Raw genomic sequence first — 14,229 nt, 5'->3', positions numbered from 1 at the left:
CTAGACACTCAAAGAACATTTTGATGCCTCGGCCTTCGTGGTTTGTTGTTCGGGGACCAGGTCTTGGAAGATGACAGAGCTTCTCGCCCGAACGTCAGAACTGATCGCAGCCTCAGGACCGAACTGATTTTGCAAGATGTAGGCGACATCTTCGGTGGTTTCCACGATTGGGGGCCGCCCAGTGGGAATGATGGGAGGAAGAGGACTGGGCTCCAAGGCTGGAAGCTCAATCATGGTTTCTTCGGCGGCCATGCTCGGCTCAACAAGGCCCTCCGCTCCAAGCTCAAATGTTGGCTCCTCGACAATTTCCAACCGTGGGGACTTGGGGACTCTAGGCTCTGGTTCAACTTCAGCAACTCGGGCTGGACGCTTCCGTGCCAGTTGTCTTGCTTCCTGAATGGCATCAAAAGAGAGGATTCCTCGCAACTAGAGAGCCCACCCAGAGCTTCGTCCTTCCATCATAATAGAGGATACAAAGCCACCGGATGTCTGCATATCTACCAAGGCGGCCAGAAACGAGTCTCGAGGGATGAATCTTGTGGGTCTGATGACGCTTTCGTGGCTTGTCTGCTGTTCCTGGATTTGGCGGCTTGAGAGAGTAATCTCTTCATCCGGTACCAGAATCCTCCGTCTCCTAACACGTTGCTCAGGTCGTCGCGATATAGCGCGTTCCTCTTCGGGCTCACGAAGTTCGGGCAGGCGGAGTGAGGGAATCTCTGCCTCAATCTGACGAACAACTTCTTCGCTGATCTCGGACAAGGGGGATTCGGGGATTCGAGCGCCACTGATATCCGCTGGATGGAACTCAAACTCTTCAACCCCTATCGGGAGTTCAAGTCCTTCTTCAAAGGATGGCTCAATCGCAACGCTCTCTTTTTCAGGTGGCCTTGGTTACAGCTCGCTCACCATTTCTTCCTCAAATGGGCGAGGAGCTGGCGCTTCTCGGCCAATCTCGATACCAAAATCAAGCTCGAGATCCAAGCCCTCCATGGGCACCGCAGCCTCCTCATACATGCCGGGGTACCGACTCGGGCTCAAATCCTCTGGCAAGGAAATGTCGCGGAGGCTGACGCGGGGTTTGCGGCTGACCGGGGCCACTCCAACATCCCCTATCTGAGACAGGAGCCAGCTCAAAGCCGTTGTAAGGTATCACCTCATTGGGAAGTCTGAGTGCTTCGGGGTCGGGGTGTTGAAGACTGATGGGCAGATCATGGTCTATGCTTGGTAGGAAGGTCTAGAAATGTCAATGCATGTGATTAAATGGATCAAGAGGTCCTACATACCATCTGCATCGTCATCCAAGTGTCGTCACAGTCATCCAGCAAGTATCGTGTCTTGCGCTGGTAGATCCGGACAGCTCCTACTTGGAGCTGACTACTCAGTCGAAGGGCCATAGGTGCCTAGCTCGACGTGGTGATGAGTGCTATGCTATCGATGATATTCGACTGGAGCACATGCTTTTTCGAAACCTTGCGTTGGAGGTTGGCGGAAAGCCAGATGCGAGCAAGCGGCCCGCTCTTCTGGAGCAGAGTCTCGGAGTAGAACATGATGCGTTGTTGGGCAACGACGCAAGGCAGAGGAAGCCACAAGACAGAGGGGGTAGTTTAGTGTCAAGGTTATGTTGGTGACTGAATTGCAATACGCTCTGGAACAGCAGTCTGAGGTACGTCTGAAGAAAAGGCGACCAGGGAAGAGGAATACCATCAAGTACCCCTCACCCGGTCATACCCCTCACCCGGTCAGCAAAAAAAATATGCCCCCATACAAAATGCGATTTTTCATCATGGTGGCAAGAACCTGATAAAAACAGCAAAAATAAATTCATGTTTAGGATCAAGATCAGAATTGAATGTATTTTAATATCCTCTTGGTCTTTTAACTGCGCGGCCTGCGCGGGTCCGTACAACTGGTAATTCTTCCGCCTCCGAATCTGAGCCCTCATCCTCTTCCACCCCTCCCACCTCGATCATCTCCTCAACAGCTTCCGCCTCTTCAATTGCTTCGTTTGACCTAGAAATAGTGTCACCAGCCACTAGATCCTCGGATAGTATCATGAACTTCCTGTTGGGATTCGGTATCGCTCTTCTCTTCTTGCCTCTGCTCAACCGCTCGACTTCCTCCTCTAAACTGGCTACTCTTGCGCTCAGCGAGGCGATCTTTGACTCTTGTGCTTCGAAACCCTTCGATATCACAGAATAGCGCCTTCTCGTTGAGGGGCTCTTGTTCTTCCCCAGATCCCTGATATGACGGCTGGTCTTTGGCGTGTTATCCGAGTCGCGTTGCCCGTCGCTCGGGCCATCTGATGCAGGTGTAGTTTCCTTCTTGTCTGGCTGAATCTCTGGATGTATGAGTGCTTTCCGTCGTGAAACCGGCCAGTTTCCAGTCACTCGCCAGCCCGAGAGGATGTTCTTCTTCGTCATACCCACCTCCCTGGCTTTGGCATAGGCCCTGATGAAGTTGACCTTATCCACCGGCGCAGAGTCAGTCAGGCTTGTCAGCTTTTGGAGTTCTTTGCGATAGGCAGCCTTGGATGCATTGAATGGGCCATTGTCGAGTGGCTGTAGGCCGTGGGAGCAGTGAGCTGGTAGGTAACAGCAATACACGTGGTTCAAAAAGCACGTAGCCATCCACTCATCCTGGATTGGGAGTCAGCGACATTTTTGGTCCAGAAAGTTCGGAACAGGCAGATACGCACAGATACGTGGCTTCAATGGCCATCCAGTATGATAAGCCTCGCATCAGACTCATCTTCCGGTTGCGTTTGGGGAAGATAGACCTCTCTGAGCCACTCGACTGCGATGTGGTTGTCTGTCCAGCCGTTGTCGGACGTGACGTAATACCAGTCGGCCACCTCCTGTTGTCGAATTGCGCAGTGATGCTGGGTGTGACTGATAAAATCAAGGTTATTATTATTATTGTCATGGTGAGAGCTCCCTAGGGGTTTATATCCCATGCGATTCCATCTAGGACTTTCAACTTTCAATCTAGGACTTTGTGATGTGACCCTGAAGTGAGGGGGAAGCTCCCAATTATTCCAACACCTCCCTGAGCTCATCGATAAACCACTGTTGCTGAAGCTCTTTGCCTTTGAATATAATCCCCGGTTTCAGAAGACGGCCAGTTGCAGTCGCGGCTTCGATAAAGCTAGTCCAAGTGCGGGACTGAGAGCCCTTGAGGAAGGTCTTCCTCCTGGGGTCGCTACTGCCAATAACCAAGGAATCCAAGCCTATGTTCCCAATGGATTAGCTCATTCAACGGCTAGAACGACTGATGCTCACCAAATCCGGCCATGATACCGCCCTCGTCAACGTTGACAGTGTTCTCGGGTGTGATCCAGCCATATTCCTTCTCCCGGATATCAAAGTAACAATTGACGGCGGTTGGGGTAAAACAATTGAACCTCGATGCCTCCTGGCGTTTTCCGATCTTCGTCTTTATGGACGGATGCCGTTTCATGAACCTGGCTAGCCAATGTACACCGATAGGCCGTTCCCTGCCTTGTTGTCGTAGGAGGGCAGCGACGGTGGCACGGACTTGACTGTGGGACGGAGCATAGCCCAGGGCCTCTTGCCGGAGTATCCAGGTTACCAACCTGGTCTCTTGGGACTTGGATAACAGCTGGGCAGGATGGGTGACTTCAGGTTTAGGCGGTATGCCTCTTAGTCGGTCAGAGAGGGTGGTCTGGGGCATGCCATGCTTCTGGGCGGCCTCATGCTGCGAGAGTCCATTATCTGTGACATCCATCATGGCTTCAATAATATAATCCTCTGTATAAGGCGTCTGGGGCATTTTGAGCGTCGTTTTGGGAGGCTGGTGTAGAGAAAAATCCGATGAGACCTGGCGGAGGGAGGGTGATGAGGGAGGCGTTTCAAGACAGTTTATATTAGTGTCATACGGCTATACCGCATGCGTCACTGGGGAAGCAACGTTAAAATGCTAAATTCCATGCAATTTTCAATAGAATAGACATTTTTCCATGCTGATAGCTTCGCTTTTGTTCAAGAACTGTTCAAATGAAAAATCGCATTTTGTATGGGGGAATATTTTTTTTGCTGACCGGGTGAGGGGTATGACCGGGTGAGGGGTACTAGATGGTATAAGCTTGCAGAAGAATCAACGGCCGAGCTTGAAGTCATACAGAACAACGCTACGAGATGGAATTCGACCTATATGATGATCGAACGCGCCTTGATCAAGCAGTCTGAGCTCAACAGCTTCATTCAAGAGTTAGGGCTGGAAGCAGACGCCTCAAGAAGGGTTCCTACCGCCGACATCCTGACCTCTGATGACTGGAAGGTCCTCAGGGAAGTTCTCCATATCTTGGAGCCGATCTATAATATGACGATGAGAACACAGGGATGGGGTACAAGCGGGGGTCACGGCCGGCTCTGGGAGGTCATGACAGGGATGGAGTTTATTCTGGAACATCTCGAAGACTGGAGGGTTCTCTACGAGGATGAAACTGCTCATCTAGCTGCGGAAGTAAGGCATACGATCCAGGGAGAGGGGCCCGAACCAGCCACGGGTGTGAAATCAACATCTGCGCGACCATCAGCAGTCGGACAAGCCCGAGAGCGACCCTCACGCCAGCCACGACTACCATCACGACTTCAGGGGTATGAGATCACGCCGTTACGCCGCCGCCGCGAAACAGCTCTTCCGGCCCATCAACTTGCCAGCCCACAGTTTAATGAAGATGCCCTCCCTGCACATTCTCGAGAGGACTACCTACAGAGCGATGCTCGTTCCGTGAGCAATATTGCTAGTATGGAGGGCCAAGAGCGTGAAAGTATTAGGGCAAGCATCAATAATGCTTGGATTAAGCTTAACGAGTACTATACACCCTCCTCGGGCGATCGCCTCTGTTTGCGGCCTCTGTTGTTCTAAATCCAGACCTTCGCCTCCAGTGGCTCGAGACTAACTGGACCTCCCCAGAACAGCTGCAAAGGCTTCGGGATGCAAAGGATGGCATCAAAGGCTACTTTGAGCGTTGGTACTCAAACGACGATGATGCCTCAGAGGAGAGTATTTTCGCCACGCCTTCGTTAACGCCCCGACCTGAGCAAAGTAGGTTTGAGCAGTGGGTAAAAAGCCGGCAGCCTAAGCTTTCAGCAACGGGCAGTGAACTTGAGTGATACTACAGGCTTGAGCCGGAGCAAGTGGACGACCCCATTCAGTGGTGGACCGATCATAGGAACGCTTTTCGCGTCTAAGCAGATTTGCATTGGATGTCCTTGCTATTCCGGCCATGGCAACTGATTGTGAGAGAGCATTCAGTCTTGCGAAGCTTACAGTCAGCTCACAGAGGCCTTCCCTACTTGGATCGAGCATTGAGTCGGTCCAATTACTGAAGAACTGGATTAGGGGAGGGCGTGTTACTCTAGGGGTGCTTATGCTTGAGCAATAAGCCAGTTAGAACCTAGGAGAGGATGCTGAAGCTGGGGGTAGCTTCACCTGACCTATGATGTATCAGATATCTATCAGTCAATCAATCAGATCAGATATAGAGGGTAAATTATCAGTTCAGATGAGACTTGGGCCCTGATCTAGCTTGATTGATCTGACAGTAGCGCTGCTTTTCGCTCCTGCCACCCCAATCCTTAGAGCAGATCATCAGTTCTACTCGCAACGCTCTGCTCTATTGCTGCGATAATGGAGCGCTCTGAAAGGGCGAGGCTATGGTTGTCGTAGCGGGCACAGAGTTTCAGTCGTTCGCTTAAATCTCCAATGTCCACGAGACCCTTCTTGAACAGCTGGTGGTTGATGATAAAGTCCCACGCAGCACCAGCGTCGAGAAGTCGCTCACCGTCCCTGGTGATGATGGAACGTGAAGGGTTCTTAGCATATTGATCTGCGAGAAAATTGGGGTAAAACTTGGCAGTGTTGAAGGTAGGCGGGTCCAAGGAGTAGAGGTCTTCGCTGCTTATCTGGGAAAGGGCACGGAGTCTCTCGTTCTCGTTCGATATTTGGTGGAGCTTTTGCTTGAGGTGCTCGTTCTCAACCAGGATTTGTTGTTGCGCGGCTTCTAAGCTTGCAATTTTCGTTTCGAGGTCCTTGACGTGCATCTCCTTTCGCTTACGGAAGGCTTGTTGGCTGTCAAAGAGGAACGTCAATAAAGTAGACAAAAGATGTTGATCGGGAATAGCTAGGAGCTACCGAGGCCCGATGAAAACTCGACTGCCTATAAAACGGGGTTCCTGCGGACTGGCTTGAAGTAGCTTGAAGCAAATGTGAATTAGCTGGGTTGAGCGGTTGGAAGGAGACCTACGCGGCGCGGTTCTGGACCTTTCTCTGGGCCCTTTGCCGTGACTGAGATGAGATGAGGTCATCGTCCACTTCGCTGGTTCCGCTATCACCCCTCACGGGCTTCACCGTTATTCCGTCATGTGGCTGGTGAGAATATTGAGATTGCTGAGGGCTCAAGGGATCGTGTATAGGAGAAATAGGAGAATTGGGAAAACTGTGAGTGGTCTGATGAAGGCTGGTACTGAATCCCTAGTCGTGGGCAAAGGCGGGAAGCAGTCAGTCAAGTAGCCCAAGTCTAGGAGCGTGAGAACAGGTTTCTATCTTCCTATTGGGAAGGAAATAGCCATCGCACCATAAACTCACCGCCAAGGAGGTGCCAAGATCATCTAAGCTGGAGATGGGTTGAATCTGTACGAAGTCATGGTAGGGCTGAGGGCTAGAGAAGCAGTATGAGTGGTCCATGATAATGTTGAGATTTCGATCATATGACAAGGAAAAAGGAAAAAAGCAGAAGCCGGAACGACTTCCTTCCTACACCGACGAGAAAAGCGCCAAAAATATCTTTTTCTCGGTGGTTATGCGGGACCGAAAACGGAGAAAATCACTGTGCAGGTTATGATCCACTTCGTTCCCGCTTCTACTACACAGCCTCCAACGGTACTCATGTGACTCGATTTAGAGGGAAACCTGCGTATTAGCGTGTGCGCCAGGTTTCACCAGCGTCTGCCACATTTTCTGCTCCAGATCATCGGGCAAGTGTACCATAGGTCAGCACTGTCTGATTTCAATTCTCTGTATTAAAAAAAAAAAAAAAAAAAAAAAAAAACGTCAGGTGACGAACTGGAGAAATGTTTGAACCTCTTGTCTAACAGGCCTAGATGCTTGTCACAAAACATTACAAGGCCCCAGATGTCGCAGTCACGGATGGATACAGGATCGAATGAGCGCTTAATTTTCTATCTAAAGGAGTGACGAGAGTCGGTCTCTTATACCTGTGTTCAGTCTGCCGATCTCATAGGCAGCAGGCTGTTGCCTGACGCTAGGTATGTGTAGCGTTCACGCTGGCCGTGGAGCTATTTACGATGGTTATGATCCGTGCCCTTGACACCAGACTTATGAGATTTGTCCCAGCAACAGTTCCGACAGTCCCCCTAATGGCATGGCCGAGCAACTCTTTCGAAAATGCCTTGTCCCTAATATTTACAGCGGGTTTGCTTGGTGCCACCTTCCCAGTAGGGTTGTGTTTGACTCTCGGATAGAAAATGATTCCCTATACTTAGGATCTCCGAGCGTGCAGTTCCAGGATACGGATTTCCCCGCCAGTGGAGCCTCATGTGTCACATGACGAACAAGTTCTAGCCGAGCTATTCCGGTAACAATTGCCTTAATCTCATCCCGGCTAAGTAGATGAGGGGCTGCTCGGAGCTATATCTGGACGAATAACGGCTAGGTTTCCTAGTCTAATAACCCTAACCGTGCTGGGTTTATATTGGCCCTCATCATGATATGGCACTCACGGAACAAATCTCAAGTATATCTATCGAGACTTATATCATCCTAATGAGAAATCCCAGGATATTCGAGAAGCTTCATAGTGTTTTTGACATAGGGTAGCAACATTGCCGAAATACAGGGCCACATTAGTATCTATTACCCCACTTCTAATCCACCCAATCCACTGGGATTTTGCCAGTGGAGTGGACAGTGGAATCCACGGGTGGATCCACTATGTGGATTGAGTGGAGTGGCTTTTAACCCTGCCTCTGCAATTAGCTGCCGTTGTTTGGGGGGCCTTGCACGCTCTCCAATACCTTGATCTGCCTTGGTTCCGAAGGCAGTTGCGAGGTCCGGCTGTGTGTCGAGACCAGCTTTGCAAAGGTAGGTAACCTCTCCCGAGGTCTTTGTGCTTGCTAGGCCCTGATAGGGCCTTGAAGGCAAAAGCGTGGCCGGGTGGCTTGAAAAATGCCCCTCCGGTAGCACTGCTAACAGCTGCCGGGGAAGAAATAAATTTTACAGGGGAGAGTTGCGTAGAATTAAGTATGTGTTCCGTCCGGGCAGGTCCCCTGTTGGGGCACAGGGCGTGCTGGGCTAGTGTTTATCAACCGGTTGGTTAGAAACAGATGAGTGGGGTCGCCAAATTACAAATGTGTCGTAGAGTGTCGTGGATTTGAACCCTGCTAGTTCACGCTTTCGAGGACACTACAAGAGTCAGAACCTTCTGCTGCTTTGTGCATAGATCAAGTGCTCTTACCTAGGAATGTAATATTTTCGCCTTCAATATTGAGGCTATCCCGCCTGATAGTTACAAATCGCTTAGTCTGCCGTCCGGATACTCGTCCCACTACAACCCAAAGCGACTATTGACTCGGCAAGAGGTGATGTCTTCTTCCGCTTGGGGGAAATCTTTCCATCTCAGAGGCAATTTCGAGAGCACTGGGGAGACTGCTAGAACAATTTTGGGGTTCGTCTGACGCTAGCTGACTCGTGAAGATTACCAACGCCTTCAATGCAACCATGATTGACGATATGCAGACGACACTGACAGGTCCACCCCTGCAATACGGGGGCATTTTCGGCATCAATATCCGTACTTTCAAAAAGGACCTTCTATTTCCAGCCGAGAGTGGAGGATCGGTCATCCAAGTGCCGGGCTGCAGAGCATCAACCCCTGCACCTGTCGATCATGCCCACCTGCGACGCGATTGATACCCACTCGACTAGCTCAGGAACCGGCTGCATATAGGGCCACGCCACACCTCCTAGCTCTGCCCATCGTCATAATTGAAACAGGCAGATGCTCGCTCATGCACAACAGCCGCGATATGTGGGCGGATAGACGGTGAGGGGAAGCTGGGGAATCAGGGCCCGAGTCCACGGCGATGGAGCCTGGTCGTCTTGTCAATCAAACGCACGCCAAGTGCATGAGTCTGCTATACGAGACGAGATGCGATATTTAGGATGGTCCGCCTTCTTAGACCCTCCGCGCTGTCTCACTTTCTGCTTGTCCATCTGCTTGACACCGCAGCTCGTTATGGATCTCGCCTCTATCTATTTTGGGCTTTTCATAGGCGTCTTCATCTTTACGTTTGCAAAGGCCGTGCAGCAGACACGATCCATTTGGAAGCGTACCCATACACTTCACAATGCATACTTGCACTTGATCTGGGGCGAGGCATGGGTGAACCTCATCTTTGCCATCGTTACGTTCCTGTACCTGAATGATATCATTCACGGAGGGTGAGTCTATGTCTATAATTTCGTAGGCTGCCAATACTAACCAGCCTTCAGTCTTGGGTTCTACTTAGTCACCGGTAATTGCAAAGACGAGCTTCCGGCGAGAGCGAAGGGTAACAGCATACAGTGGCCCTCTGGGCCCTCCAGACACAACTTCTCCCCAGATCATCGCCAATCGAGTCGCCCTAATTATGACAAACAAGCATCGCGCGATGAAGCTGAAATGGGGGCTCGTTCTCATCATTGGGGTTATTAACATTGCTGTTTGCTACATCTGGACCGTCGCCCACCTAGATGGAGCGACAAAGTTCCAGATCCATCTGAACCACGTGTTCGAGAAAGCGGAGAAGGCCTTCTTCCTCGTCGTCGATCTAGCACTTAATTTGTACTTTCTATACCTGGTCCGCTTCCGGCTAATTGCTGATGGACTGGGCAAGTACTGGAGGCTATTTAACTTCAACGCTGGCATGGTGATTGTCTCAACGTCCTTGGATATCCTGCTTCTTGGCTTCTTGAGTTTGCCTAACCCCTACATGTGAGTTTTGACTATTATCTTCCGTGAACAACAACTAACTCGAGGCAGATATGTCCAATTTGCCCCTCTCGCATACATCTCCAAGCTGTACATCGAACTCCTCATGGCCAATCTCATCTCCAAGGTTGTCAGGAGCAGTGCAGGTGGACGAGGAGACGACTGGTACGACAATAGCAGCAGTGGCCACAAATCCAACCCAACCAACTACATCACGTCCCGCGTTGCTGTGACGGCGAGCCAAGGCCACGGCATGCACAAGTCTAGCGGCACCATCTTGAGCAAGCTTGGCAAGGAGGAAAGAGTTCGTCAGGGCAGCTCTGGGTCTGAGATACATCTTGCGACGTATCCTGAGCCTCACGGAATCACGAAGACGGTTGAGACAACGGTGGTGGTGGATGATGGGGATGATCAGAGTGATAGGTCCGGAGCGAGGAGGATCTCGAATAATGTTTAATAATACCATTTAGGAGGGTTTGTCTATGCACCAGAGCATACTAATTTCAACTCAGTCTAAAGCTAAGGTAAAAGCATCATTTTACGCATAACAGTCCTGACTTGCAGTTCCATTATCCACGGGCCCACGATTTCACCGACGCCCTCGCCGTAGAGCTCTCAACCCGGCTTTCGGCTTTGCTCAAACTTTGGCTTGGAGAATCGCGAAGCATGACAGGGATCTACCTGGTAGTACACGAGGTTGCAAGGGTTAGGCCTTTTATCTTCCCATGATAAAACCACAAGTTAATTAACTAAAGTTGTATAGACAGGACCCAGTGTCATGATCGGTAAATACTATGCAGCGTCATCGAAATTTCATGGAGGGGAACACAAAGTCCAGAGTACCAGCATTTTAAGAGCAGCCATGAATTAATCCTGACCTGGAGTCTCTGAAGTCAACGGCGCTGTGTTGGCGTCTTCTGAATCCGATTCTACATGTCAGTACTCGAACAACTAATGGAGAGGGCTTCCAAGTCATAGAACAAACCGCGCTGTGTTGCCTCCTGGTGTCGTCACTCAACCTCTAAGTCAGCGCTGCTGTCAGATCACTCAAATCAGATTAGGACCCATATCTGATCTGAACTAATAGTTTACCCTCTATATCTGATCTGATTGATTGATTGATAGACATTTGATATATTATAAGTCACGTGAAGCTCTCCCCGGCTTCGGCACCCTGCCCTTGGCTCTAACTGGCCTTGTTGCTCAAGCATAGTCTCCCTAGAGTAATACGCCCTCCCCTGATCCAGTTCTTCAGTAATTGGACCGACTCAATGCTCGATCCAAGCAGTGAATGCCTCTGCGAGGTGATTGTAAGCTTCGCAAGACTGAATGCTCTCTCACATTCAGTTGCCATGGCCGGAATAGCAAGGATATCCAACGCAAATCTGCTCAGACGTGGAAAAGCGTTCCTATGATCGATCCACCCCTGAATAGGGTTATTCACTTGCTCCGGTTCAAGCCTATAGTATCGTTCAAGCTCACTGCCTGTTGCCGAAAGCTTAGGCTGCCGGCTTTTTACCCACTGCTCAAACCTGCTCTTCTCAGGTTGGGGCGTTGATGACGGCGTGGTGAAAATACTCTCCTCAGATGCATCATCATCGTTTGAGTACCAACGCTCAAAGTAGTTTTTGATACCATCCTTTGCATCCCGAAGCCATTGTAGCTGCTCTGGGGAGGTCTAATTAGCCTACAGCCACTGGAGACCAAGGTCCGGGTTCAAAATAATAGAGGCCGCAAACAGAGGCGACTGCCCGAGGAGGGTATAGTACTCGTTAAGCTTAGGGAATTGCTATACGGGCATGACATTTTGGCTACACGGGCATGACTTTTGTAACATCTGATTCGCTAGATGTCCGTTGACCATAGATACATCTCCGCAAAGGCGGTGAAACCAGCTTCGCTAACAAGATCTCCTTTTCAGTGTAGAAGCAATTAGGTCGGGCCAGCCCCCTTGAACAGGTCTTGCACAGGCGTTAAAATAAGGACTGGTTTTCCATACAGAACAAGGCCAACTCCATTACGCCCTCGAAGGCAGCTATCTACACCTCTATTTCCTAACTGTTATACAAGAAAGAACCTCCTCGTCGCTCTTAACCATTTCCCACTGACTCCTGCGCCTCCGGATGCTTGGTTGCGTCCGCCGTCCGCCGTCCGCTGGCACGCATCCCTGTAGTTCTTCCATTTCCCAGAGTAGCTGACTGACTGCGTGTCTGGGGCTGGGATGAGGGACCGACCCGGTTACCGGCCCGTTGGCTCTCTTCCAGGGCAAGTCTAGCAAGCGTCGACTTGTTCCGACTCCCTGGTAGTCGACCTCGCCTGCGCCCTGACGCCTGGCTAGCTGGTTGGCTTGCTGGCTTACTGACGGGTTGGATACTGGACTGGCTGCTTGTACCGATAGCTAGCCGCGTCGGAACAGCCTGTGTAGTATTCTTCGGCCTACCACGGAGAGCAGTGGCGATCTTGGGGTCGAGGATCCGTCGATAGGGATCTCGAGAGGTTGACTCTCGCAGCCGCCACCGTGGATGGACGTCCCACTTAGTAAAAGGCGTGCCAGACCCTATCTTCGAGTAGATCTTATGGCAACAGGGGATACCCAGCTCTACCGATACTGAGCAGTCCTCACTACAATCCCTGAGAGGATCAGGGAACGGATTCTTCCCTGTCGGCATCGCTTTCCTTGCTAGCCGATATTGCTTTGTGATCAGTCCGAGGCCTTTGGACGAAATCAATGCTCGCAATTCACCTAGGTACTCAGAGCTCAAGCTGAGATACTCGCGGGCAGTTAGTACCTCGTCCTCCGCGCTGGCATGGGTGAAGTCCCACTCTTGGTCCCTTATCATATCCTGTATCGCCTCAACTAGCCGATATAGGTGGCTCATGCCATTGAGAAGGTAGCTCTTGACGTTGTTATTGCTTGCTTCTGTGCCAGAGGTGACGCGGATGCCGAAGTTGCGATACTTGCGGATGAAGCAGCGTGCCCACTGAGCCCTAACAGGCATGTACGTTCCATGGAGATATCGCAGGATAGCCCGCTGGTCATCAAACTCCCGACAAAAGTTTACCCATGCCTTCTCGTGAGCCTCTTCAGTCTCGGCGAAGAGGACAAGCTTCCACATCATAAGAACCCCTCGATAGCTATGAGGGATAACCTCGGCTGCTGGCGCGTGGATGAACTGTCGGTCTTTGGGACTTAGATCTGCCTGTGTCTGCGGGGCAGGCGCCTCCCCGTCGCTGCTATCAAGACTGCTGCTGCTGCTATCGTGGCTGCAGTCCTTAACCCACTTCTGCTTCGACCTGAGCAGGACGTTGGAATTGATGTGGTGGATGCAGAGCTGCTGCTGTACCTCGGGGAACTGATCGTTTAGGGCGGCTTTCATCGAATCGTCGAAGTCGGTGATAATAACGTCTGGTTGTCGGATCGATTGCTCTTCTGCTAATTGCCGAATGCTTTCGGAAAGGAACTGGAACCCTTCCCGTCTCTCGTTGTCGATTAAACCGAAGGCGGCATTGAAGACCGATCCTAGGCAAGTCTGTCCTGTTGCCTGAAACAATGGGAGCTTGAAGCGGTTGGTGTTATACGTGTTGTCAAAGCTGATGACCTCGGGGAACCGCTTCCACATCTGAAGACAGTAGGGGAAGGTCCAGACAAGGCCAAGAAGACGATTCGGATTATCGTCCGCCCACTTGACGAGATAGGGAATCTCCCTCTCGTCGAAGAGTTTGATGAGTGCCGCTGTAGGTGTAGGTACCCGTTAGCAAGAACTGGGCTTCAAACTTCGTTAAGCGGCATCCAGAGCTTAAGACGCGTTTCTTTCGCAAGTATAACTATTAAAGGGCTAAATGCGAAGACCCGACTGTTATTCGCGATTAGTTCGCGCTCGTGGCGAACACAATCGCGAAATATGTCTTTAGAAGAGCTAACTAAGTCCAGTCGCTGCAGATCGCTAGTCTCGGAGTTTGTGCTGCTTGAGGACCGCGTATCGTCGGGATCCTCTGGGCTCGTGAGGCGGTTGCTTCTAGCGATTAGACAGTTAAATCTTTCTCATCGTTAGCTTCTGATTTGGGAAACATGACTCGTTTTTGGAATGACATATGCGCACATAACAATGTAATAAACGACTAAAATAACTCCAAGTACAATCAGTATGAGGAGCCATCTATTCATTGTCTGCATCGACGTTTGGTCGTCGGGGCTACTTGGGGAATTATTCTCCATC

At 50.8% G+C, this 14,229-nt stretch overlaps 5 protein-coding genes across 5 annotated transcripts; 2 read left to right on the top strand and 3 right to left on the bottom strand.

The window, feature by feature from the left end:
* On the bottom strand, nt 1-3,789 carry MRS44_013665 (uncharacterized protein; the record flags this gene model as incomplete). Its single annotated transcript, XM_065617126.1, has 9 exons — nt 1-419; nt 483-821; nt 960-1,113; nt 1,154-1,234; nt 1,284-1,400; nt 1,905-2,558; nt 2,777-2,888; nt 3,067-3,226; nt 3,279-3,789. 9 exons carry the CDS (start codon nt 3,787-3,789, stop codon nt 1-3), a joined length of 2,547 nt encoding a protein of 848 aa, XP_065473198.1.
* A 384-nt stretch (nt 3,790-4,173) lies between these two features.
* MRS44_013664 (uncharacterized protein) lies at nt 4,174-5,135 on the top strand (the record flags this gene model as incomplete). The annotated part of the gene is made up of 2 exons (XM_065617125.1): nt 4,174-4,789; nt 4,936-5,135. The coding sequence occupies 2 exons, from the start codon at nt 4,174-4,176 to the stop codon at nt 5,133-5,135; spliced, it is 816 nt and encodes a 271-aa protein (XP_065473197.1).
* Nucleotides 5,136-5,600: 465 nt separating this feature from the next.
* MRS44_013663 (uncharacterized protein) lies at nt 5,601-6,708 on the bottom strand (the record flags this gene model as incomplete). Its single annotated transcript, XM_065617124.1, has 3 exons — nt 5,601-6,093; nt 6,269-6,390; nt 6,610-6,708. The coding sequence occupies 3 exons, from the start codon at nt 6,706-6,708 to the stop codon at nt 5,601-5,603; spliced, it is 714 nt and encodes a 237-aa protein (XP_065473196.1).
* A 2,569-nt stretch (nt 6,709-9,277) lies between these two features.
* On the top strand, nt 9,278-10,469 carry MRS44_013662 (uncharacterized protein; the record flags this gene model as incomplete). The annotated part of the gene is made up of 4 exons (XM_065617123.1): nt 9,278-9,483; nt 9,535-9,557; nt 9,601-10,015; nt 10,064-10,469. The coding sequence occupies 4 exons, from the start codon at nt 9,278-9,280 to the stop codon at nt 10,467-10,469; spliced, it is 1,050 nt and encodes a 349-aa protein (XP_065473195.1).
* Nucleotides 10,470-12,102: 1,633 nt separating this feature from the next.
* On the bottom strand, nt 12,103-13,632 carry MRS44_013661 (uncharacterized protein; the record flags this gene model as incomplete). The annotated part of the gene is made up of 1 exon (XM_065617122.1): nt 12,103-13,632. One exon carries the CDS (start codon nt 13,630-13,632, stop codon nt 12,103-12,105), a length of 1,530 nt encoding a protein of 509 aa, XP_065473194.1.
* Nucleotides 13,633-14,229: the final 597 nt, after the last annotated feature.

Source organism: Fusarium solani (assembly GCF_023522795.1).
Source record: "Fusarium solani strain SB1 chromosome Unknown bctg00000009, whole genome shotgun sequence".
In the NCBI taxonomy this organism is placed as follows: domain Eukaryota; kingdom Fungi; phylum Ascomycota; class Sordariomycetes; order Hypocreales; family Nectriaceae; genus Fusarium; species Fusarium solani.
This window is presented reverse-complemented; position numbering and strand designations above follow the sequence as displayed.